This window comes from Microtus pennsylvanicus, chromosome 2 (assembly GCF_037038515.1).
Source record: "Microtus pennsylvanicus isolate mMicPen1 chromosome 2, mMicPen1.hap1, whole genome shotgun sequence".
In the NCBI taxonomy this organism is placed as follows: Eukaryota; Metazoa; Chordata; class Mammalia; order Rodentia; family Cricetidae; genus Microtus; species Microtus pennsylvanicus.
In genome coordinates this window covers 46,732,781-46,758,300 of record NC_134580.1, presented here as the reverse complement: position 1 = coordinate 46,758,300, position 25,520 = coordinate 46,732,781, and the positions used below count along the sequence as shown (strand labels likewise).

General features: G+C 38.6%; 1 protein-coding gene across 2 annotated transcripts in view; it reads right to left on the bottom strand.

Annotated features, from left to right (window-relative positions):
- Nucleotides 1-235: 235 nt before the first annotated feature.
- Nucleotides 236-25,520, bottom strand: part of Tmem65 (transmembrane protein 65) — a 39,039-nt gene continuing 13,754 nt past the window's right edge. Inside the window, exons 2-8 of one of the 2 annotated variants that reach the window (XM_075960971.1) lie at nucleotides 23,445-23,525; nucleotides 15,697-15,741; nucleotides 12,576-12,643; nucleotides 8,124-8,178; nucleotides 7,414-7,456; nucleotides 5,610-5,715; nucleotides 236-3,675 (exon numbers count right to left, since the gene is read on the bottom strand). In XM_075960971.1, coding sequence (XP_075817086.1) covers nucleotides 3,574-3,675; nucleotides 5,610-5,715; nucleotides 7,414-7,456; nucleotides 8,124-8,178; nucleotides 12,576-12,643; nucleotides 15,697-15,741; nucleotides 23,445-23,525 — 500 coding nt within the window. In that variant the 3' untranslated portion in view covers nucleotides 236-3,573. The remainder of the gene's footprint in view (nucleotides 3,676-5,609; nucleotides 5,716-7,413; nucleotides 7,457-8,123; nucleotides 8,179-12,575; nucleotides 12,644-15,696; nucleotides 15,742-23,444; nucleotides 23,526-25,520) is intronic. The other variant, XM_075960972.1, reaches the window with a different exon arrangement.

Here is a 25,520-nt window from a genome sequence, read left to right as displayed (position 1 = left end):
TAGGTTGTATAGGTGTGTATATGTGTGTGCATGTAGCGGTGTGTGTGTGTGTGTGTGTGTGTGTGTGTGTGTGTGTGTGTGTGTGTGTGTGTAAAACTGCTCCAAGTAGTGTCTTCATGTGTCGGTCACCTCATAACAAACCTACATTTATTAATCCTGTTTCCTTCAGTGATAGAATAGCCAGGCCCTCTGAGATTAAGAAAACCAAATTTTAAAATCAAAACCACATTCCAAATGTCTTAAAAGATATTTTTGTTCAATTCTTTCGTAAAAACATTGGTCACTATTTAACATACAGAGGCAACAAAATGCACCCAGTTCACATGCATCGACAAGTAAGTTATAATACAGGAACAACACAGATTCTGAACCAGCAGTCCTACAGCTCACGAGACAGTCCGCCGGAGCTGCGGTGCTGACTGAGCAGCCGCTAGGAGACAGGGCGGTCCAGTTTCAGCTGATGCTGGTTGTCTGTGGTGAAAACACTACGCAAGGCTCTCACGGAGTCACTGATCTTCAGAAACCACACTGTGCAGAGGACCGTGTGAGGTCGGAGCGAGAGCTTGAGGAAACGACGCCTCTGGATTTTGTTTGTCTGCTTTTGAAAACTAAGTATTTTAATGATCCAACACATTTCACTGATTAAATATGATTCAAATGTTTTACTGAAAATCTGAGTGTCTTTCAATGTGAAAGTTACGTCTTTCATGCTTTGACAACTCAGATAACTGAAGATTTAACAAAACCGGCATAATTCTGTTCACAGAAATTCTGGTAGTAAGGGCTAGAATATTTTTAAGAGAATGAAAAAGGAAATCAACAATCAAATTCCTTTCTGAACTCCAAGAGAGGTTTCTGGAAATGGGATTTAATAAGAAGAAAAGTTAAGCACCACAATACAACACTAAAAGACAAAAACAGGAAAGCTACCATACACAGAGGAGAGACACAAGCACTCACAGTTCACACAGAAAGTGAAATAAGCATTATAATCCATTGACCTAGACTCCTCTTGCTGGTACCCGTGTGTTATACGTGAAGAAGATACAAAAGGCAGACCTGTCTGAGATGGCAAGCCGTGTAATTCCAATCTGATCAAAGGAGAGTGCTACTTGGGTGTATGAGAATTTGATGGTTTTTATACTGTCTATTTGTCCTTGAAAGTCTATGATAAATGGACAGCACTAAATCATCCCAAAGTGTGGTAGAGACAATATGTTACATGTATGAGACAGTATGTGACACATATGAGACAGTACGTGACGTGTATGAGACGGTATGTGACGTGTATGAGACGGTATGTGACGTGTATGAGACGGTATGTGACGTGTATGAGACAGTATGTGACATGTATGAGACAGTATGTGACGTGTATGAGACGGTATGTGACGTGTATGAGATGGTATGTGACATGTATGAGACAGTATTGACATGTATGAGACAGTATTGACATGTATGAGACGGTATGTGACACGTATGAGACGGTATGTGACATGTATGAGACGGTATGTGACATGTATGAGACAGTATGTGACATGTATGAGACGGTATGTGACATGTATGAGACGGTATGTGACATGTATGAGATGGTATGTGACATGTATGAGACGGTATGTGACGTGTATGAGACAGTATGTGACATGTATGAGACGGTATGTGACGTGTATGAGACAGTATGTGACATGTATGAGACGGTATGTGACATGTATGAGACGGTATGTGACATGTATGAGACGGTATGTGACATGTATGAGACGGTATGTGACGTGTATGAGACGGTATGTGACGTGTATGAGACGGTATGTGACGTGTATGAGACAATGTGTGACATGTATCAGACAGTATGTGACATGTTTTCTTATGGAAAAAAATCTTTAAGAAGAGCTCACAGTAATTATATGCAAACAAAACTCCAAAATAAGATTTAAAAGGCGTAGTCATGTTGTTTGTCTTTTTCATCTAGTTGGCAAATGTGAATAACTTTAATTTCCCCAAAGAATAAATTCTAACTTCAGTTTCTCTCTTCCCTATGTTCAATTATTCTATCACATGTAACTTTTAGCATGTGTAGATCACATGGAAAAAATTAAAACTTAGGATTCCCACATGATCTAGGTCAGACATACAAGCACAGACTCAGCAGTTTTCACCAGCCATGTGCTATAATCACCACAGAAGAAAAATCTCCAAAACTGGGGGAAAGGTTCTCGCCTCATGACATGATTGACTAGGCTATAGAGCAAAATATGAAACACATGTTATTTCTAAAAACTTCATCCAGAGGAAAAAAATCACAAAGCGAGATCTAATGAGATTATGATTCTGAGCAAGGAATAATTAGACTCATTCCATTCTGATGAGATAATAACATTTTAGGAGGGAAATCCGTCCAAAGAAACAGAACTGGTCATGGACCTTCCAAACACCTGAACTCTGCTGCTTCCTCCATAAACCTCCTTAAAGTTTCCATTTCCTATTTCCCTTAAAAAGAAAGGGAAATTAGCATAGTTCTCAAATGTCATCTTAAATTCTTCAGTTCACCCTAATTTCTTTTTTTTAAAGAATAAACTATTTTATTTTTATTTATTTATTATATTATGTGTATAGCATTCCTTCCACGTGTGCCTGCAAGCCAGAAGAGGGCGCCAGGTCTCATTATAGATGGCTGTAAGCCACCATGTGGTTGCTGGGAATTGAACTCAGGACCTCTGGAAGAGCAGTCAGTGCTCTTAACTTCTGAGCCATCTCTCCAGCCCCACCCTAATTTCTTAATCCCTATTTTAAAGACAGTAAGCATTGAAGCACCGTCTTTCCCTCGCAACCCAAAACTCACTGAGCGATTATTCAAGGTTGGGAAATCAAAGGTAAAAAGTAGACTAAAAATAAGTACACTTGTTAGCGTGTATGGTGTGTGTAAAAGGAAGGCCAGAGAGTCAATCTTTCCGATTGGCCTCTGGCCCTTAAGACAATGTGGTTCAAAATTAAAAAGAACCAGATATACTTAAAACACCTAAAGTCTGTATTCACTTTGAACAGATGCGAAAGCTTCAGAAATGAGTGAAAGTATATGATTGTTAATGTTTACTGTGAAACAGCACAGAAGTGATGCCTCCAGGCAGGGAGTCAAAATTTAACTGATGTTAAACATCTTACATAATTTGGAGAAACCCTAGCTTTGAATTATAATCATCAAGGAAAAAAAACATAAATAGGTATTTCCATGCATGTACATGTTACATAACAAATAAGCAAATCCCAAGTCAGTACAGTACAGTATCAATGACTAAAAGTTAAATAATATGTTGATACATAGAGAGAAGGAAAAGAGAACATGTTGACTGCCGTTGATGAAAAGCATCTCAACAATTTACATAAAATGATCTACTAAATGGTTTTTAAAAAGATATCTTAAGAAGACCAAGCCACAATAAGTTAGTGTTTCCACAATACATGCTGAAGTACTTGATCCCGTATCTATGCACTGTCACTGTCCTCATCACTAAATGCCGTGACAGTATTTGTTAATGACTGAGGTACATTAGTTTACATCTTTTTATAGGGATTCTAAGATGATTAATTTGTCGTTTCCAGTTTTTCATCCTCTTCGCCTCCTCCAAAGAAAAACAAAGGGAACATTCCTAGAATGCAGCCAATAGTCACCCCAACAGCCTTGCCCTAAGGAAACAGAAGAGAATATTTCTTAAAGTTATGTGTCCACAAAAGAGGTCCCCTTGCATAAACATTGATGACAACAGTCAATTGCCACACACGGAAACTGCCACCACAACTGTATTCCTGTCGATTATAGAAACCTACGTACTAAACTACAAACTCTCGACATGCCATTTTAAAGTTCAGAGGAATAAGGGAAAAACTTATCATGAACATGACATTAAAGAAATATCCAAGTAGAAAGCATTATTTTAATAGTTTGTGTATTTTAATGTCAGAAGACCAGAACACAGGAGGGGGAACATACTGACTATTCCCAGTGTATTTGGATTTGATATCCTTGTATATAGTCCTTCAGTACTTAACCCCCTGAATGCTTAGCTATATGAAGATACAACCATTATAGAAACAATGTTGCACTCTGTCTCACTGGAAACCTACATTGTGAAAGTTTAAAATTCTCACTTCTATAAATGAGTCTAAACTTTGTATTTCTATGATGACTATAAAATTTAGATGCTTTAAAATTAAGTTTTCTTTTTAAATAAAAAAATCTTTTTTATTTTCAAGACCGGGTTTCTCTGTGTAGCCCTAGCTGTAAGTTTTCTTTTAAAAAACTTATTTGTGTGCATTATATGTCTTTAAGAAGACACTGGAGGGCCCGGCGGTGGTGGCGCACGCCTGTAATCCCAGCACTCGGGAGGCAGAGGCAGGCGGATCTCTCTGAGTTCGAGACCAGCCTGGTCTACAAGAGCTAGTTCCAGGACAGGCTCCAAAACCACAGAGAAACCTTGTCTCGAAAAAACCAAAAAAAAAAAAAAAAGAAGACACTGGATACCCTGGAACTGGAGTTACAGGCAGCTGTGAGCCCAGAGCGCTTGGATCCTTAAGAGGAGTATGCACTCCTAACATCTGAGCCATCTCTCCGGCTCTTCAATTAAGTTTTCTTCTTTCATATGATCATTCATTGAGATTCTGTTGTGTACTAAACTCTCGGTGCTGGGTAATCCCGAGACAGGGACCAATCACACAGAGTTGGTCTCTCCTCCTGGAGCTCCACGTATAAAGACACAGAGAGACAAAACAAGTCCCATCTGGCATTACAGAAGCTGTGCAAACTACATGATCTGCAGCAGGAAATGCGGAGAGAAATGTTCTGGATAGCGTCATGGAGTATTGGTAACAACTTTCAAGGAAGACATCAATGTTCTGACAACAGCGTATACAACACCCTTTCAATCTGTTACTACGGCAGTTTGTTGTTTGCTGTAGTGGTGGTGGTACACCCATGTCTTTTATTAATTGTTAAATCTGCCAATCTCATTATGTAACTATTTTAAAAGGTACTACAGTTTCAGAAATATAACAAGAAATTTGCTCTGTCCAGATACTAATAAAGTCAGTCCTCAATTCTTATTTTGATCTCATATTTTGATCATTTATATTTCAACAGAGACGATTCATTTTGGCTCCCGATTGCCCTAGGTTGTGACCTCTGCTAAGAGACCCCCAACTGCCCACCAATTCTGTTAAAATGACTTTCACTATCACCCAGGGTGACCAAGGGTCCCCTCTTGCTCCCTTTAGAAATGCTGGAGCAGAGTGATGCTTGCCTCCATTAATATTTCAATCCACTGCTATTTGATCTTTCCTCCCTTACTGGTCCACAGAAAGGCTCAGGAATGAACACCAATGAACAACTTCAGTACAATGGGGATCAGCTCCATCATTGAATAATCAATGAAGAACAAAATCTTTGGGTGTTCAAGTCCTTAATTAATCAAGCTGGAATACATGAAAATAAAGGGATATCACACTATTTTTCCGAGAATGTCCCAGGCCTGGCTAACTTTTCCTAGCAACTCCATTCAAATCAGTTATAGTCTAGAACTGCCACGCTAACCACCGGATCCAGGCCCATGAGCCACATCACTTACCAGATGTGTGCTAACACGCGTCTGCCACATGTCAACTTGCTTTGGTGTGAGATCAGGAATTGATAGGCCTAACCTGGAAGCCAAGGCTTCAACATAACCTGCAAGGCTTCAAGAGAACAAAAGAATGAGGGAGTTTTAAGAGATATGCAAACATCTTCATACAGTAAAAACCCATCTCTACAAAGAGAAGCAGGAGTTTTGCCCGTGCTTATCACTCCAGACAAAGCACAAAAATTTTACAGCTTCTATTTTTATTCTATATAGATAACCCAGTTTTAAGATACTTTCAAATTCACATTTAATACACAGTGACTCAGAGCATTTATTCCCTATCATTATCTTTAAGAGGCCAATCAAGGCATATAATTTTTATAAATAATTAAAATTGCTGCACTTACTTCAAACTCTAAGCAAATTACTTGAACATATGATTTAATCTGGTAACTATGATCAGAAAGTAACAGTTTTTAAAATTCACCAGACTAATAATGCACTTAAGAATGACAGCCTAGAACTTTTAGCCTAATGGGGGAGTCTAAGTTACCACCACTGTCGGGTATAATTTTGTTCTAAGTACTGTCAGAAGAAAACAGCTTGCCAGTTACATACACTGACAACCAGAAGATACATTCCAGCTTCAGATATCAAGTGTTTTGAAAGTATGCATCAAAGAACACATAAAATGTGATATTCGTGAGAGACACTGAAAATAAAAGAGAGGAACCAGTTCTCAAACGTAAAAGTGCTTATAAAAACGTTCATACCCGATCTAAAGCTAAGTGGCTTTAAAATCTATTAGTTGGTTCTAATACAACAGAAAGCTATACAGAAGCGGCAATATTGTCAAATTAGGCTTGAAGTTTGAAAATGGAATATCAAGGACACTGCATCAAGATAAGATTTATGTCAAAAATTCTTAAAATATAAAATCCCAATCATGACCCAAATGAAAAAAAAAACTTAAAATTAGCTTTGGCCCCAAACTCAAGTATAGATGCCTAATATTGAGGGACAGATCACCTATAAAATTGCCACTGCCTACTGTGAGCCAAAATAGAATCCTACTAGATCCAAACCCAAATCTCAAAATATACCATGTAAGTAGCCAAGAAAGGAAAACAATGTCAACGACAGAGCAAGAGAGAGATGTTTGTGCTAATATTTAATGCCAACTTCTCAGCTTTCCCAAGCCCAGGAAGCAGCCCAGGCCATCTGCCACCTGGAAGAAAGTGAGAAATAGGGCTTTTCGGAGCAGCCATCCTCCACTGTGTTATCATTCCTGCCAGATGAAAGGGAAAAATGGCCAGGTAAACATAAGCTTTGGAGACTGAGGTATGGCTCGTTGGTAGGGCACATCCTTAGCATGAATAAAACCCTATGATCAACCCCTTAACATCAGTGGGAGAGAGGGAGGGAGGGAGAAGAAAGGGAGAGAGGGGAAGTGTTGACATTATTTCATTTTGGGTCAGTATCCTCTAATTTGTTTATCTTTGAGATTTTACAAGTATAAGGAAGTGGGAGGATGAGTGGTTTACTTTTAATTCTCTGTTCCATCCTGCTTATATTTTTGACATGGTTCTATCCATTCTCAGAATCACTAATCCAGTTTGACTCATTGTCAACAACTATATTTGATCTCCACCACATATTTAGTATTGCTATTTTAGAAATATTAAACTTAAATGTTTAGTTTTAGAACCCAGAGGAAAATAATTATCCTTTTAAAGGGCTTATTAATTAGAGGAGAATGAAGACAAGAACATGTAAGTACGTAGCTGCAGAAACAAATTATGAATGGACTTACCCAAGTCCAGCTAAATCTGAAACAAGATTTCCCAAAGCAGCAGCTGGAAATTTGAAAAAACACACAATGAATCGTCAAAACAAAGCCGGCAGAGGTCACAGTATTACATCACGTGAGAAACACTGAGCTCTGGCTGCCAGAATCACCGTATTTCTCTGCTATAACAACTCTGTTAGAAGCAGCTCAGGGATAGCTCTAGGTGCCAAGAGATTAAAAGAGAGCACGATCCTAAAATTAGAATATCCTACCTCCACTAATAGAGTGTCTGTGGAGTACAGGAGAAATCTTCTATTTTTACTATTTTTAAAATTTCATAGTTGTGTCTTTAGTGTGGTATTTGTTTCGGGCAATTTAGATATTGGAATCTCAGGAGCATAGCTGCATAAGCAACTCCAAATACAAGAAAGTAAAGGAAGGAAAACACTTCATGTTCAATGGTAAGATTGAATTCTGAGAAAAACTTGCCTTCACACAGACAATTCAGCGGAGCAGTGTTAGCCACTACCTAACACAAACTAGTTACAATTGTCAGGAGACACCTGCTATCTACAGAAAATTGGGACCAGAAAATTAGGATTAGAGATATCTAAACAAATCAACACCCCAATGAGCAAACGCATTTCAAATGAATTGTCTTCTAAACCTAACTTACTGACGTTTCTAAACAACACGCAGACGACAGAATTTTAACATTTGTTATTATTATATACCTGCCATTGTTGAAATTCCCAAAATAATTCCAATAGACAATTCGATCTGGGTTCCCTGAAAAGTAATTGGAAAAGAAGTTAAAGCTGGCATGGCTATCAAAGAATATCAATGTGCTAATAAAAACAGACTATGTAGTAATATCCACATACTGTTGTAACATAATTACACACAAAATATCCATAAATGTGCACAATATATGAGGTGATTCACTTAATTCTTACATATATACACATTCATGAAGAAATAACCACTAACATTTCATCCATTAAATTGATCCTCCCTCAAAATGAATAGCAACACATGCAATAATCAATTCTTCACTAAGAATCTAATTTCTACATTCTTAATTCTACTTTTCTATCACAGAGAAATATGCTTTAAGACTCAAACAAAAAGACTGATACATAGATGCTAAATTCTAAAATATATTGTGCTGTTATTTACTCTATCAAAATTTGAAAGACTGAATAATCTTTTAGGAAAACTGCCATTAGTAAGATTTTCCTCACAGCCTTTAGTTCCCTAACCATTGGGCAGTCCCGCTAGGATTCCCGTGTTCAAGTTGAACAACACTTAGTCCGACACCTGCAGGAAGAATGAGGCCCACAGCATCCCACTGGATTGATTTATTACAGGGAGCCAAAGGGTCCCACATTTATCCTTCCCCTTGGGGAAAGAAGGGAGCTCACGTTTCCGGCCCACTCTACGGATGTGGAGCTGAAGTGGCAGGATGCAGGGACTCCCCTGGGCTGTCTTTCACACAGAGGAGGAGGCCCTAAGTCTACTTTGCTAATTCAGCTCCAATCCTTCACGAAGGTAAACTTAGTTTTCAAGAGCTCCCTAGAAGACTAGCATTGAAAATTAAAAAAAAAAAAATTCAACTCTTAACACTAAGGAAAACAAGAGTATCTAACGTGCTACATAAATGTCCCACTGCTCGGTCTGTAAGACACTTTCCTCAATTCTCCTGTCCCTCTGCCTTCAGCTCTGCCCCTTGAAGATGTAACTCTTGTTGAATATGACCAAACAGCCTGATGCACCACTCTCTGAAGGAGCTAAAATAACAGGTTTCTGAGGAAGACGAAAGGGACGTGAAAGGACAGCCCAAACAGGAGAAATTAACAAAGATACAGATCTGTTATGTAAGTCCTTCTTACATAAATGCCAAGACGGCAGAGCACCCCACAGCAGTGCTGTGCACAGGCCACACAGTAAACAGTAATGTGACAGCAATGAATCATTGTCAATGACCCAAGAAGAACCTCTTTTAAAATATGCATCGGAAAAACTATTTGTGTGAGCTAAAGATGTAGCTCTCTTGGATAGAGGGTATCCACTAGCATGCGCAGGTTCTGAGCTGGAGCTCCATCACCGCCCACACAGAGAAGGAAGTATCTGTGTGCTTTATCATTTGGTAAAATTTGGGGTGCTTAAAGGTTCTTCTAAGAGCATAAATTCAATGACAATCCCACACTTCTTTACTTTCCTCTGTATTTAAAAAAAAATGTTTTAATAGATGAGATGGGAATTACAAATAAATCTAACACTTCATTTATCACTTTAATTATACTTACGATTAATCTATTCTAAAACTTTCTATCTTAAGTGAATTGTAAAAAAAAAAGCAATTCCCCAAATGAATAAAATATAAATTATAAAAAGCAATTTAGTAATATAAAATTAAACTATATAACCTAAGGCTGAGTATTACTTGCCCTATTATAACTGATTATATAGAAACTCGTTCTCATGATCACCAAGTAGCAGCCAGGAGTGTACATCTAAAAGGAAGGGGGAAGTAAGTTTATAGCACGACAGGGCAGAAGACTCAACTTTGCCCTGTCTGAAAAGCTCACACTGGCTCCATAATGTGAAAAGATCATCTGTGCTTTAAAACATGGAAAAGAGTGAAGACAAGCAGGAAAAAACACATTGCTAGGGCAGTCAAGACTACTTGTTCCCTTCTCAGAGATTCTGCCATTGTATTATTTATCTATTCTAATGTCTGGGGTCAAATAAAAATTGGAAAAGGTCATCTCTCTGAAATAGCCTTCAACTACAGGAACAGTCAGAACCATCACTCTTCATCTGGTGTTGAAGTCAGTGATTTAAAATATTTATTCTATAAAAACTTTATCCAAGGGAGTGCATCCTGAAGATGGATTTCAGTGTACACAGGTTATTGATAATTTGGAGCTAATATCTCAGGTCTGGAAGAACACTCTGAGTACTAAGGATGAGGCACAGGCCTGCAGGACACAACATGACAAAGCGGAGAGGTGTCTGGAGTCTCTGACGTGCTCTGCTGGGTTTGGTCCAGTCCCATCGATGCTCCGTCTGCACACAGACATCCACTCTGTGGCATTTTATAGCACGACCGGTCTGATTAGAGCTCTCGGAAGCTATTAGCGTCCATACGCCTCCCTCTCTTGACTGTACCCAAAGTGAACCACTCCACAACTGCCAACAGCAAGGGCAGTTTTCAGCACCTGTGTCTTTAAGCTGTGTCTTATTAAGGAAGTTTGCTAAAATGGCGGCTCGAGCACTAAAAGGTTGAGCGAAATAATGGGAGCGTGAAATATTTAGCACAGCGGTGCTTTCCATCAGACGGCCTGTGCAGGGCACACCGTCAACTAAGGTTCAGAAACAGCATAAAGGAGCTGTTATTACAAGTAGGTATGCTTTCATTAATAACAGTAATTTAGCCAACTCAGTGTTAGTTGAGTTTTAATTACTTAAATACTCTTCGGACTTTTTTTATATACTCAGATCACTTTTATTCTTATGTGTATACTAGGAAAGCATCATAATCCTAAAAAATTGATTATTCTAGAATTACATTTTGGGACACTCACTTAATGTGCATCATCCTTGAGAAGTCTGGACTTGTCACAGCATGCGAACAAAAAAACCTACAGAGGTGCTTGTGACCCCAAGCTGTACACAGGCCAGAGTCACACTGCTGACAGTGGCCCCTGAACCCTTCTTAAATCAGGGAGCAGCTGGACCCTCTTCATCTGGATGTAAGGCTAGACAGGCCCTGCAGCAACCAAGCCATCTCAAATGAACTGACTTTAGAGACTCTAAAAAACACCTGCTGTCTATCAAATGACTATGTAAATTACTTTTTAAAATCTCTATTTTATACCTAAATCTACTTACATTCATTCATAGTACAGATAAGTTCTAAAACCCCCAAAGTAAACGCTTCCATCTCCCTCCTTTCCCACCATCCCCTACCTCTCTCCCTCCACCTTTCTGAGTAGTTTCTTCAACAATGGTTAATAGAAAAATTTTAAAGTGAGGTAGATTCTAATTCAGAGAAGCATTTTCTCTTTCAAATAAATCTAAATATATATATAAATAAATATATACATATATACATACATACATACATACACCCTTTGGACTCTCAAACTGGTACCCAGAAAAAAATAAGTAATTATACTTTTTTCTCTTTCAAGGATTTAGGTAACCTTCAGTCTATCTATTTACTGCTGATATCCAAGAAGGATGACCGCATAAAGCATTCTAAAGGCATGTTTAAAGGTTAGTAATTACCTTGACTGAACTATGAGAAAATCATTCTTTATAAAAAACAGTAAATAAACTCTGGGAAAGTCTTAAAATAGCTGTGTTTTAATCACTAATTTGTTGGGGAAGTGTACCAAATATTGGTGTCCACTAAAAGAGATATCATTAATATAAGAAAGGCAAACCAGGCATTCCTGAGATTGCAATGGTCACAGCAGAGGCAAACTCGTTTTTTTTATTTATTTATTTTTATTTTTTTTTAATTTATTTATTTATTAAAGATTTCTGCCTCCTCCCCGCCACTGCCTCCCATTTCCCTCCCCCTCCCCCGATCAAGTTCCCTTCCCTCATCAGCTGGAAAAGCAATCAGGGTTCCCTGACCCGTGGGAAGTCCAAGGACCACCCACCTCCATCCAGGCCTAGTAAGGTGAGCATCCAAACTGCCTAGGCTCCCCCAAAGCCAGTACGTGCAGTAGGATCAAAAACCCTTCAGAGGCAAACTCTTTAAAATACTACATAATACAGCAAAGGCAGAGGATGTTGTTAAATGAATCTTAAGGCATCGTTGGGTTAAATGTTGAGACCAAAGCCTTGTCTATGCCCCAAAACACCTACCAACATATTCTAGAATGAGAAAATTGAACAAGGAACTAATCAAAACTATATGTGATAACAAGTACCAGTATAACTAAAGAAACCAGAGATTTTTACATACATTTGCTCCTTAATAAAAAATGTTAGAACAGAATTATATACAACATAAGTAATTGTCTACATGCTTTGCTAAAAGTTCTATGATTAATATATGATACTTTAAAAATTGAACTTGTTCACTGTTAATTAACTTAATTATTAGGAATATGTAAAACACACTAATTTCTTTATTAACTCAAAACAGAAGTGGTGAGAAGACTTACTGCAACAATCATAATTGCATTATCCAAAAAGCCAAACCCTATGAAAGGTATCGCATTGTGGAAGAATACTGAAAAACATCAAAACACAGAAAAATATATTTTAAAATTTTGATAACTTTTAGAATGACCAAAACAGGCTGTGTAATTAAAGCTTCTAGGCAGATTTAATAACAATCACAGATCCTGCTGCTGCTGTAACTTTACTTACAGAAGCTAAACTAGGAGACAAAACACAAACATGTAACACAGAACAATTCAGGCCTTTATGTTTTCTTACCAGCGATGTATATACATACAGTTCATGGACAGTAAATTCTTAGCACATGATGGCCCCACTTAGCCTGTGTCTATCACAACAGTCCTAATCTCTGTATCTATAATAATCATTTTTAAAATGTCTATACTCAAATTCCAGGAAAGTTATTTGATTGCTTTTACTTCCTAGTCAACTTGTTTGCTTGTTTGTTGGTTTGTTTTTCAAGACAGGGTTTCTCTGTGTAGCTTTGGAGTCTGTTCTGGAACTCGCTCTGTAAGTCAGGCTGGTCTCGAACTCACAGAGATCCGCCTGCCTCTGCCTCCCCAGTGCTGGGATTAAAGATATGTGCCGCCACCACCCGGCTCCTAGTCAACAGTTTAAAGCAATTTTAGGAAATGGCGACTACCTTCACCTGACACCTGTGGACGGGTAGTCCTTAGCATCTCGGAACCCACCAGGATTCCAGAAATCTGACCAAAGACACCTCTCACCTCATCCATCTGGCACATAACCTGAAACCTGGATTATTAAAAGTCAAAGCAGGAAAACTGTGGGTTTGCTTTTTATAATCTAGCTTCATTTTTCTAATTTGTATCCTCAGCATACTGTACAATGCTGAGTTCAGAGCAGATGCTCAAAAGGAATTAAGTTGAGGATACTAACCTGGAAAAGAAGCTAATTCTATATTTAGACTAGCGGAGGCATACTGTGAAACAGATTAAGGCTGGGAACAGGAAAAAACTATTTTATTTGATCATTACAACTTCTAAGGCATAGCCAACATCAGCTCAACTGACAACTTCCTCAACAAACTGAGGAATCAAGGAAACTGAGAAAAAAAATGATTTTTATACTATATTTAAAAACAGTTCTCCTTTAAGACAGTTGGTTATATTTGTTAGTGACTTCAGATTCTTTTTCTTTTAATGTAATTAAATATACACTGTAACTGAAATATAATCCAGAAGTTATGAAAATATTATATTCTATGGTATGACTTCTGTACCATCAGGGAAAACTAGTAGGCAGTAATTCAAAAAAATTAACACTTCAAGCCACAAATTCTATCAAAGAAATACCATCTTCAGCATAATAATAGGCACCATCGTGTGTAGATTATTACATATATTGATACTGTACACAGCATGCAACAGATATAACCAGTTATTTCAGGTCTCTGCCTGTTGCAGTAACAATGCTCATGACGAAGAGCAGAATATCCATTGTGATTGCTACTATGAAAATTATCAAGATGGTAAAAGCCAAACAACATACTCATGAGATGGGACTCAACTCCAGACCTCAGCCTTCTTTCTCTGACTTTCCACCTATGTCCGTTGGGTACCTACTGACATTCAACTTGTTACAGTAAGCAGCTTCCTAACCACACACACAACCCTACCTTCCAGCTACAACATAAACTTAATGGGCAAAAAAGTACGCTGGAAATTTTGAAGTCACCCAAAGAAGCCCACACAGTGAAGGGAAACCTGTCTGGGTGTTCCTAGACACAGCCCTCTTCGTGGTTTCTGAAATACATATATGGCAAACAACCAAGAAATCAGCTGAGATTACTTAGTATTTGAACAATACGATGACATCTCTAAAATTAGCCAGTTACAAATGCCTTAAAATAAGGTGCAAATGGCATTAAGATTGCACTAAGAGCTTATCCTGGTAGAAGCTGGTCAGTGAAGCTAAGGCATACTGCCATACTAATCAACTAATGAACTATGGAATAGGTCTTTATGTGTAATATATTAATCCATTTGCCATATAAATAAAAAACTACTTTTAATTTAATGGAGGAAAATAAAATTTATCAAAAAAAAATTATGCCCTGGGCACCCTGCTGGGAACTCGAGAGACAAAGCCATGAAACTTGGTTTCCACATCTCAGAAGCTTTAGACATAGAAACCTAACCACATACACAGTTAATTTCAACATCACCTACAAAAATATGATAATAGTACTGTATGCAGTTATCAGTACCGGGTTAGGAATCTGGGCTGGGAGAATCAGGAATAATTACCTGGGAAGGGAGATCTTAAAAAATTCTTAAATTGTTTTGGTGTTTGGGGAAAAGATACTAATTCCTAACATAAATTACATTCTACCTATGAGAAAAAAAAAAGGAACGATCATTAGTTTTTTCCTAGTCATTTGAATTTGCCTTCCAGTGAAGAATGCTCTCCTACTAAGTTGCTATTTCTTCAATTCCCTTTGGCAAACACTATTCTATAGCTAAGCAGCTGTTAGCAAATCACATTTAATATTTAATTGCCTACTTAATTACCGCCTACTCAAATTCACCAGCACACTTTAAATGATTCTTCCACTGTCTTCTAACAAGCCCCTAAATTGTTTTACACCACTCCCATGTTAACCTGTAATACTCATTCTTACCATAACAGGAAAGAAAGACGGTAGAGCTCCACAGTGAGGTTTCTTCCTCCTCAAACGAACTCACTTACTTTCTTACAGCTACAAACGCTACCCAGAAACACTTTCTGTATAAGAGAACAGTTAGCCTGAATCTAAAATTAAGTTCTGTAGTTATCTAATTTAAATTTGGCCTAGGAAGTAAACATAATACACATTTTCCTGCAAATTAAGAAAAGTTCTAGCAAATTTCCTCTTATTACTAGATGACAAGAACATTTAAAAATATTAATTATCCCATAATATTATGATTTATCTTCAACCAGGTTTAGAAAGTACTCCTATATGAAAAAAAAAAAAAAACAGGACAATCCAATCTATCAGAGAGGTTTAATTTACTGACTTTTGTGCCATTCTAAGAAACAGTTCCTTCAGGTTCAAAACAGAGGTGCGTGTCAATTTAACAATTATAGAGCCATTACCATATCTCAGCTGTCCTGGAGTGGGTGGTTGAGCTTCCAATTTCTCTAAAGGAGAAGAAAAGGTATGGAGCAAGAGTTAGTTACTATTGTACAGCAACAGACTTACAAAAACCAAAGATATATTTGGGTTAGTAGATCAAAACATCCACTTTAAAGAATATTGGTTTGGAGTGAACTACAGGGGTAGGTGCTAAGCAGTTTCAGCCACACACTGTGGGTCACGCGCGGGGGCCACACACAGGGGCCACATGGTGTGAGTCACGCGCAGGGGCCATAAGCAGGTGTCACACGCGGGGGGCTCTCTTTTATTTAGGTCATGGCATCACATGCAGAGAACCCGTTTGCATCAATTCAATAGAATCACATTCCAGAAATAATACTTGTCTTTAAATGGAAACTCTGGATGACTTAAATATATACAAACCAATACTGACAGCAGAAAAAAGACACTCTGATATATTTATATTAGTTGTTTATTTATTTAGAGACAGGCTCTTATTATATAATCCTAGTTGGCCTCTAATCCCCAGTCTTCCTGCCTCCATATTCCAAGTGCTGAAATACCAGCCCTGTGCTACCACGGCCACTTGGAAATTACATCTTAAAAATGTCATTACAACACTGGTTTTGCTGGCTTGTACAATGTCCATTTAACAATACACTGAAATTTGAATTTTTTAAAACTATACTACTAGAATAAGTAGTCTATACACTAAAACAACCAAAAAGGTATAGTTACTATTTAATATAACAAGTCATAATATATTATTTATAATGTATGGCAGGCACTTGATCTTTAGTCAAAAAGCCAAGAGGCAATATGCAATACATGAGAAAGTTTTTCTGAGTATTAACAAAAGTATCATGTCTCGTTACATTTAGAAGAATTTAGGTAAATCTAGGATAATAATTTAAAATTATTACAAAATGCAAATAAGCTGGTTCCTCAATCAGAACATCTCAGCATCTGTGAAAGTAGGAAAGGTCAACACTTTGCCTTCTCTTTCCTCCCCCAGCCAAGTAGAATGAGTTGGTAGCACAGAGGAGAACCTGTATAGGTTTGTTTCCCAGAGGGCTCCTAGGTTGAAAGCTCAGTTTGAGTGCAGCAAATTCAGAGGAGAGACTCTGGGAAGTGACTGGGTCACTGGGGCTCTGGCTTCATCAACAGATTCATCCTTTACAGAGTCGTGAAACTGCGGCATTGTTGGGAGGTGCTGGAAAGTAGGGCGTGGGTCCTAACCGGAAGATACACCTGAAAAGATGCACCTTTGTGCCCAGCACCTTCCGTAACAAGGACGGTAATCCTCCATCTGAGCCTGCACTGCTGTAGAAACCCTATAACCTAACCAGAGTAAAGCAAATATTTCCACTTTAGAGTTCACATTTGCTTCAATCCTAGGATACTCACACTACACACATACAAACACACACCATACCACACCACATAAACAGACATTCATGTACACACACATGCACATACATACCACACACATACATATCCACACCACATCACATACACACACCACACAACATATACACACCACACGCACACCACAGATACAGACACATACACACATATATATGATGTGGGAGTCCCCTCTGTATGCTGTGAATACCATTGGTTAATAAAGAATCTGTCTTGGGCCTGAGCAGAGCAGAATAGAGGTAGGTAGAGAACACTAAACTGAATACTGGAAGAAAGGAGGTGAAGTCAGAGACACCATGGAGCCCCGCTGGGAAGAGACATGCCAGAACCTTGCCAGTAAATCACAGCAACATATAATACACAGATTAATAGAAATAAGTTAAATTAAGATGTAAGAGCTAGCCAATAAGAAGCTAGAGCTAATGGACCAAGCAGTTATTTAATTAATACAGTTTCTGTGTGGTTATCTCGAGTCTGGGCAGCCATGAACAAGCAAGCGGTCTCGTACAACACACATGCACACATATACCACACACACCACACACATACAGGAGTCTGGGGTCAGACCGATCATACTATGCCAACATTAGTGTCTTGGACGTGTGGTCACTCAACATATGTAGAATATTTTCCCTTATTGGTAAGGCAGTTTTCTCTTCCTTGGCTTTATATAATGACACATGTTTTACAGAATTATACGTGTGACTTCTAGTATTTAAGATGACACTCATATTTCTAATATCACTTTTGCACTTGAAATCATTATTAATTGCTGGATCTATAAAGTGTCATGATCACCAAGAAAGGGGCTCGAGACCAACAAAAGAAGAGCGGTTGAGTAAAGCCCAGGTTTCTCAATTATCTTTGCTGTGTCTTTTATAAGATCACATTTTTCCCTAGTGAAGAAAAATCAATTTTATTTATGAAACCATCAAGCCCTTACCCTACTTGAAGAAACAATTTTCTGACAGGCAAATTCCCAAAACAATTTATTTCCATAGCAAAAGACTATATGCTCTACTACTGCTTTCAGAGACTAATAAGTCATATGAATATGTATTCACAGCAAAGTTATTAGTAAAATAAACTACACAAAAGCAAACACAGTAAATATATAGTTATCCAGAGAAGAGAAAATAGCATTTGTTTATAGCTAATCTTCCTTTGTCAAAATGATTTTTACAACAAAATTCATTAATTTTTTTTTTTTTTTTTTGCTTTTTTGAGACAGGGTTTCTCTGTGGTTTTGGAGCCTGTCCTGGAACTAGCTCTTGTAGACCAGACTGGTCTCGAACTCACAGAGATCCGCCTGCCTCTGCCTCCCAAGTGCTGGCATTAAAGGCCTGCACCACCACCGCCAGACAAAATTCATTAATTTTTTAATCTGGGATTTTCAGTCTGCTAACTTAGACAAATGTACAGCAGATCAATTCCTTATTGGATACTTTAACTAGTTATTGGTGTTTTTAACTTAGGATTTATACCTAAATCTTCAGCGTTCTTCAGAAAAGTCATTTTAAGTGATGCTTCCTTGTGGTGTGATTGAATCCAAAATAAAAGCAAGACATAAATTTAAAGACGGCTCTAAAGCTATAAAATGTCTCCAGGAAAAGTATGCCTGCTGAACCCCACCATGCTGCTTTCCCACCGTTTCTTGGGAAGGAGGTCTCACTTCCCTGACAAGGCTCACTGAAACCGGTGGTCCTCCAGCCTCAGACACTCAAGGGCTGCGGCTACAGGTGCACACTGAACCCAGTTTGCATTTTAGGTCAAACTTGATGAAAATTATTTTATTGTTTTGAGATTTAGATAAAATGTCAGTAAGAAAGAAATTTTAAAATTTTCAAGCTCCAGAGCTGGAGATATGGCTCAGCAGTTAAAAGCAGTAACTGCTCTTCCAGAGGTCCTGAGTTCAAATCCCAGCAACCACATGGTGGCTCACAACCATCGGAAATGAGATCTGGTGCTCTCTTCTGGCTGTAGGCATACAAGCAAGCAGAACACTGTGTACATAATAAATAAATAAATCTGTTTAAAAAATTTTTTCAAGCTCCAACTGTCAATTCCTTTTAAATGATAAGACTCTAGACAAGAATAACAATAAACCTGAATTTACTGTAAGATTTAACCTATATCTCTTCTTTATCATATTTTCCTTTAAAGATAATTTTATCAATTTTAATAAAATTTTATGGAATTTTTAGAATAAGCTATGCTTGTTGGTATATTTCTTTTCTAATTGTTCTGAAGACATATTTTAGAATCAAAAGATTGTAATAAGAGAAATGTGAGTGAGAAAGCTACAGTTTCCATGTTTTAGTTTCCACCATTGAGTTATAAAATGTGTTTACAGCAACTGGCTCTGGAAAGCAGAAATGTAGTCCCACGGCATACAATAACCTTTACTATATTATTAAACAGAAACTATGATTTGTTTTTTTAATGCTGAGCACTCAATAAATTAACCACACTTTACATCCTATAACTCTAAGCTTGAAACGAGAGTTTGGAAACCCCGAGTGTCTGAGTCCATTTGCTCTTGTGCTCACACCACAAGATAACTCTAAATATAGTGCTTTATTTCAGACTATTGCCGTAAGCATGGAAAAAAATCAAGAAAAAATTTTTTTTACATCATTCTTAGTTAGTTTAAGTAGCAAAACAGCTTCCCTCTGCGAGGGCAGATAGCTTCTAGAGTCGGCGCCTGCCTTCTGAACGCTGGCCTCCTCCAGACCCACCCAGCATCTGCCCCAGGGAGGAGAGGGAGCAGCACAAATGAGTCCACTAAGGAACTCATGAGGGAGAACAAGTACAAAACTGGTGCTTTAAACAACACCCAGAGAGCTAAGATTCCAGGCATTATGAATATCTGTTTAGCTCTTAATGGGAACAAAAAATATGATGTGTATGATGAAATTCAACGTTGTCTTAAAGAGTACAAAATTCAAACCATGCTGCAGGCAAAATAATTTAGCTAGTTTTATTAGACAGCAAAAAGCCATGCACCAAAAAGGAATTTATAACACTACATAAACGTGGCTAGGCAGCACACTTGCAAGAAACAAAAAATGAACACTCTTTAGAAACAGCAAAGAACTCAATTGATTAGGAGAGTTTAGTTAATAGGGCCTTTTATATAAAGATTTCAAAATCATATTTTAAATACATGCCTTGGGTTAAACCCATGTGGTCCTGTAACTTTATTTAGCTATTAGAAGTGCTTATTGTGAGATACACATTATATTAGCAGAACTATACACTCCCTAGATCTTCTGGAGGACCTGATGGGCAACGTAAGGCTGGACCGCACCCAGCTTACTAGTACCTAGGAGCTCCTGGGCCAGTGACAGACTGCACAGCTGAAACAGGCATACCCAGTGTGACAAGAAGGCTGCAGTGCTCAACTAGACACTAATTTACTGACCTATTAAACTCGGCCTTAAGTAATAATTACCACACTAAAGATACCATCATTTTATTTTCCTATCTTTCACTTCACAGTACCTGTCTTTTAAGAACCACACATACCACTGGTGTGCAGTTGCTTTTACATATGCAGCTGTGTATGTGCAACAATTACAAATGTCTTGACACAGGCTCCCCCGCTTTTATGCCTGTGAACAGCAGGAAACTATTAGTACATGCAATGCTTCTTTTTTACAGGTTAATTTGGTAAAGGAACAGTGTAACTCTAGGAAAAGTCAGATTCTGCTACTTTTACTTACTGTGGGTATTTAGCTTTCTCTTTTTAAAATAACCATTTAGCCATGTGTGCTTCAAAAGAAAAACTTAAACTGAGCTAGAAAAAAAATCTACCTATCGTAGAATACCACAAATAGTACATCTGTCTGTGAGTATGGTTGTGTAACCTCAAAGACATTCATTTTAAAATAAAACTGCTTAACATCGAGGAAAGAACAGAGGTTTTTTTCAGTTGGTCGCCACCCTTTTCTCTTTCCACCATCCCTAAAATAAGGGTTCTCCCACAGAAAATGAGTGACGAGAGGAATCTTGGAACTGAAGCTCGTGGTTCTCAGTGGGATGCTGCCTCGCTCTAGAAGCAAATTCAGGGCTGCTTAGAATATGACAAAAATGGGAAATGCTATTTGCAGCAGGGGTTCAAAACTGTTTAACAATACCATAAAGTCTGCCACAGCTAAGAACTATCAGGTCTAAAGGCAAGAAGCATGGCCACCAGGAAATGTGGTCTATATCCTCTCTTTGATGATATGAAGATGTAGCCACAGGGATGGTGAGTTGATCATGTCAGAAAGCTGGTTCACAACCTAGATTCTAGATTTGAATTCCCTTTGATTTAATAAACCTCCAACAGAAAAATAAAGGGCAATTAAAAAAATAACAGCATGTAAATACATAGCACTATCATGACATTGGCTATGCATCAGTATTTCAAACAGAAAGAAAGCCGCAATTAAATACCAGATCCTCTTCAAGTGGTTTTCCCTCTCTCCTAAGATAGAATTTCCCTCAGACATAATTTCAAACGCCTGTCATTTAAAAGAAAATAAGAAATCTGACGTACCTCACCACCACTCACCATGAAAAAGAAAGTAAAAAATCCATACGGCTCATCCTGATCACCAGATAAAAAGCTACATGGATGGAGGTTGGGGATCACACATCAGATGTGTTTCAAAACTATGTGGCCTCCAGTACGGGGTCAATCTCCATCTCTAACCCTGAACAGATCCACTGTCCTGAAACTGCACTGAACTGAAACTCTGCAGGGCTGACGCAAACGCCTGATGTGGCAACAGACAGATGCCAAGTCCTGAACACATTGTCATAGGTGCACAATCGAGAGTCTGAAGTCTCTGCATTCCCAAAGATTCAACTGTGCTCTCCAGGTGTCACACACCTTTAATCCCAGCAGAGACAGGTGGATCTCTGTGAGTGCCAGCCCAACCTGGTCTACAGAGTGAATTCCAGGACAGGCTCCAAAGCTACAAAGAAACCCTGTGGGGAAAAAAAAAAAGAACTTTCAACCTTTCAATTGTGTTCTTCTCTACTGCATACTGGTAGCTTTTGGAGGGAAACTCCCTAAATGTCTGCAAAGAGACGGAATAACTAGGGGCATAACTGGAGACTGAGTTTCCAATGCTGAGCCCCATGTGTGCCCTCCTGTTAGTGCACTTCCCACTCGGCACCGCAGCAACTTCTGGGGGTGAGCACCAGCAGTCCGCTCTGGAACAGCCTTCCTTTAATGCCCACACTGGGAACAGCCTGCAGAATAACTCAAAACCAAAACTAGTCTTCAAAAGATACCAGCATTAAATGTGCATGCTTGCCTGCTTACTTTCTTTTCACACTGCATTAGAATTAACAAAGCAGAACCGAGTAGAGGATTTTACAGGTAAGGAACTAGTGTGCCAATGTGAGTGCAAACGTACACACACAGGCTTGTACAAACGTGCACACACAGGCTTGTACAAACGAGCACACACAGGCTTGTACAAACGTGCACACACAGGCTTGTACAAACGTGCACACACAGGCTTGTACAAACGTGCACACACAGGCTTGTGCCTCTGTATTCCTCTGAAGTTCCGACAACTCGATTTTTGTCCTTAATAAATACTTTCTCAGTAGCATTTAATCCTTAGCCTTACAAAATTTCTTTAACCCATAAAAGCCATAAAAATCATTCAGATACTTTTCATCCACTGTACTGCATTGCTGGGCATGGCTAAATGTTAACTCCTTAATATTGAATGTTAAATAGACTATGGATTGAAACTAGGATAGAGAATATCGATTTTAAACTATTTTTCCCTGTGTGAACTTCAAACATAAACACAAATTCACACAATTCCACCTCTACTATTATATGCAACTGTACAGATAGCAAATCAAAAACCAAGAACAAAACAGCCTTTCACTTCTGGCTTTACCATGAACTTAGAACTTACATAAACTTTTAGACTTTCAAGAGCACATGTCTATATATGGGGGAGGGGTGTGCATTGAGATAGGGTGTCGTTTCGTAGCCCAGGGTGGCTTTGAACTAGTAAAGCTCTTGTCTCAGCCTCCTTGTGGAGCATTAAGAAACGAGGCTCCCTGGCTGTTATTTTCTCAGCGTCACAAACTCAATCCCTTCTTTAGTTAAGTGTGCAGTTATTACCTAATCACATCCACAGACCAGGGTTAGATAATGCAAACAATCTCATGACAGTCTAAAATATTAATGCAAAAGGAAAGTTTTTAAGCATTCTATTTTGAACAAGCAAGAAGTCCTGTCAATTAGATGCTTAGCTATTTGCAATAAACATCGGCCAAACAACACTGTCAGATTGTACTGTACCAAAACTATCAGGGGTCTCTGCTGATGATACCTCCTTCGCATGCTTCACAATGACCATCTCGGGTTTGGGAAATCTGCATGCTAAAAATATTCTAAAATCAGAATGCAGTCAAGCAATGGAGTCATTACAATGTGTGCACGAATAAAATATGTTAAGAATTTTTTTTTTTTTGGTTTTTCGAGACAGGGTTTCTCTGTGGCTTTGGAGCCTGTCCTGGAACTAGCTCTGTAGACCAGGCTGGTCTCGAACTCACAGAGATCCGCCTGCCTCTGCCTCCCGAGTGCTGGGATTAAAGGCGTGCGCCACCATCGCCCGGCTATGTTAAGAATTTTTAAGTGCTAGTATACAGGCAGTCCTTCCTATGCACAGTACTGTATAACTGGATGCAGTATTAAATGCTGCTGTTATAGCCAATGGGGGCTAGGTCTAGCTCCTAGCGGGCAAGGCTCTGGTGTGTCTTAGATCCCCAACACTGAGTAACAATAATAACAACAACAATAATAATAATAGCCAGTAGAAAAAAATTAAAATTGTTCTGTGACCTTAAAGAATTACTTCCCAACCCCCATCACCCAGGAGTACATGTCTATAACCCCAGCACTAAGGCCAGCCTGGACCACAGAGTCAAGTCCCAGGGCAGCCTGAGCTTAGCGAAACCCTTTCTTAAGACAGAAAAAGGAAAGGGTGAAAATGAGGCAGGTGCACCCGTGTGAAAGCCAGAGGACAGCTTCTGTCATGTGACACTATACCCAGGCATGATAACTTTATTAAACCTTTATCAAAATGCCATCATCCTGGTCTCAGGTCTCTGACTACGATAATACAAAACAACCTAACAATCACACTGCGTCCTCCTCCCTGTCCTCCTCACTATAACAGTTGGCCTGGGATCAGAAGTGCGCGCTCACACTCAGTTCACACTTTTCATGTCCGTGATGCACCACTTTCATTTTCTCCATCAACTCCTGGTTCATTTGTCCATTCGTTTGATGGTTGTTTGTTGAGACAGGGTTGCAGTGCATTGCCTAGGGTGGCTTAAACCCCTGAGTTCAAAAAACCCTCTTGCCTCATTTTCCCAAGTAGTTACACCTACAGTTATGTGCAGCCATGCTTGATCTTCAATTCCCTATTGGTTATCCACTCTGTGAAATGTTCCACGGGTTTATCACTAGGAGACCAGAAGAAACACACAGCATGCTCTTCTGACAATGAAGAGCAGAATGGATACACAGTAACCAAATATGAACACCTGTGATGAGATTGGTCACGAGCACCACACACACCTGTGTTTATAGAGTGATTTGTGAATTGAGGCGCTCAACAAAATTTGTAGAAAAGTTTGTACTTTATACAATTACTCAAAGTTAAAAATTGCAGCCACGTTTTTGGAGATGACACTATTTAACTAAATCATAATCATTTAAATCCTGGGAACCATATAAAACTGAAACAGCCTAAGCAAATGAAAAATAGATTATTTAATAAATTATGCATAAACTCTACATATGCAAATTAAGAAATTATTTTCCTCAGAAGCTGAATGTTTTCTTTCTAAATTATTCAATTTTACTAGCATTCAACTATCAGCGTAGGCTTTTACTAATCTATGATGAAGCCAAGTTCATCTATTAAACCTTGCATTTAAAAATAAGGGAATTTTACCACAAACTGGCTAGGAAGTTTTTCAATCTGCCTTTCCACTTATGACTGGAAAACAAAATAAAACCTTAATAGTTATCTTTTAAAATAAAAAAAACTCATAGAAGATTGTCCCTGGTATCCAAGAGTTACACACACAGAGCTGGCAGAGTGTAAAAGCAGACACAGGTAAGTAGAGTGCTGGACCGCACGCACACTGTGACCTTCCTGCAGGAAGAACTGCGCTCCTGACAGAGGACAGCCTTCCCGAAGAGCAAGGCTTTGGGCTTAGCCTTAAAATACTGCCCATTGTAAACAAGCGGGAGAGGAGAAATGGGGAATGATTCCTTCCCATAGATGTAGCCCAACAGTCATGAGATGAGACTAAGTCGGGCAGGCATTTATGCAAAGGGTGAGGAAGGCAGAGTGATACACAA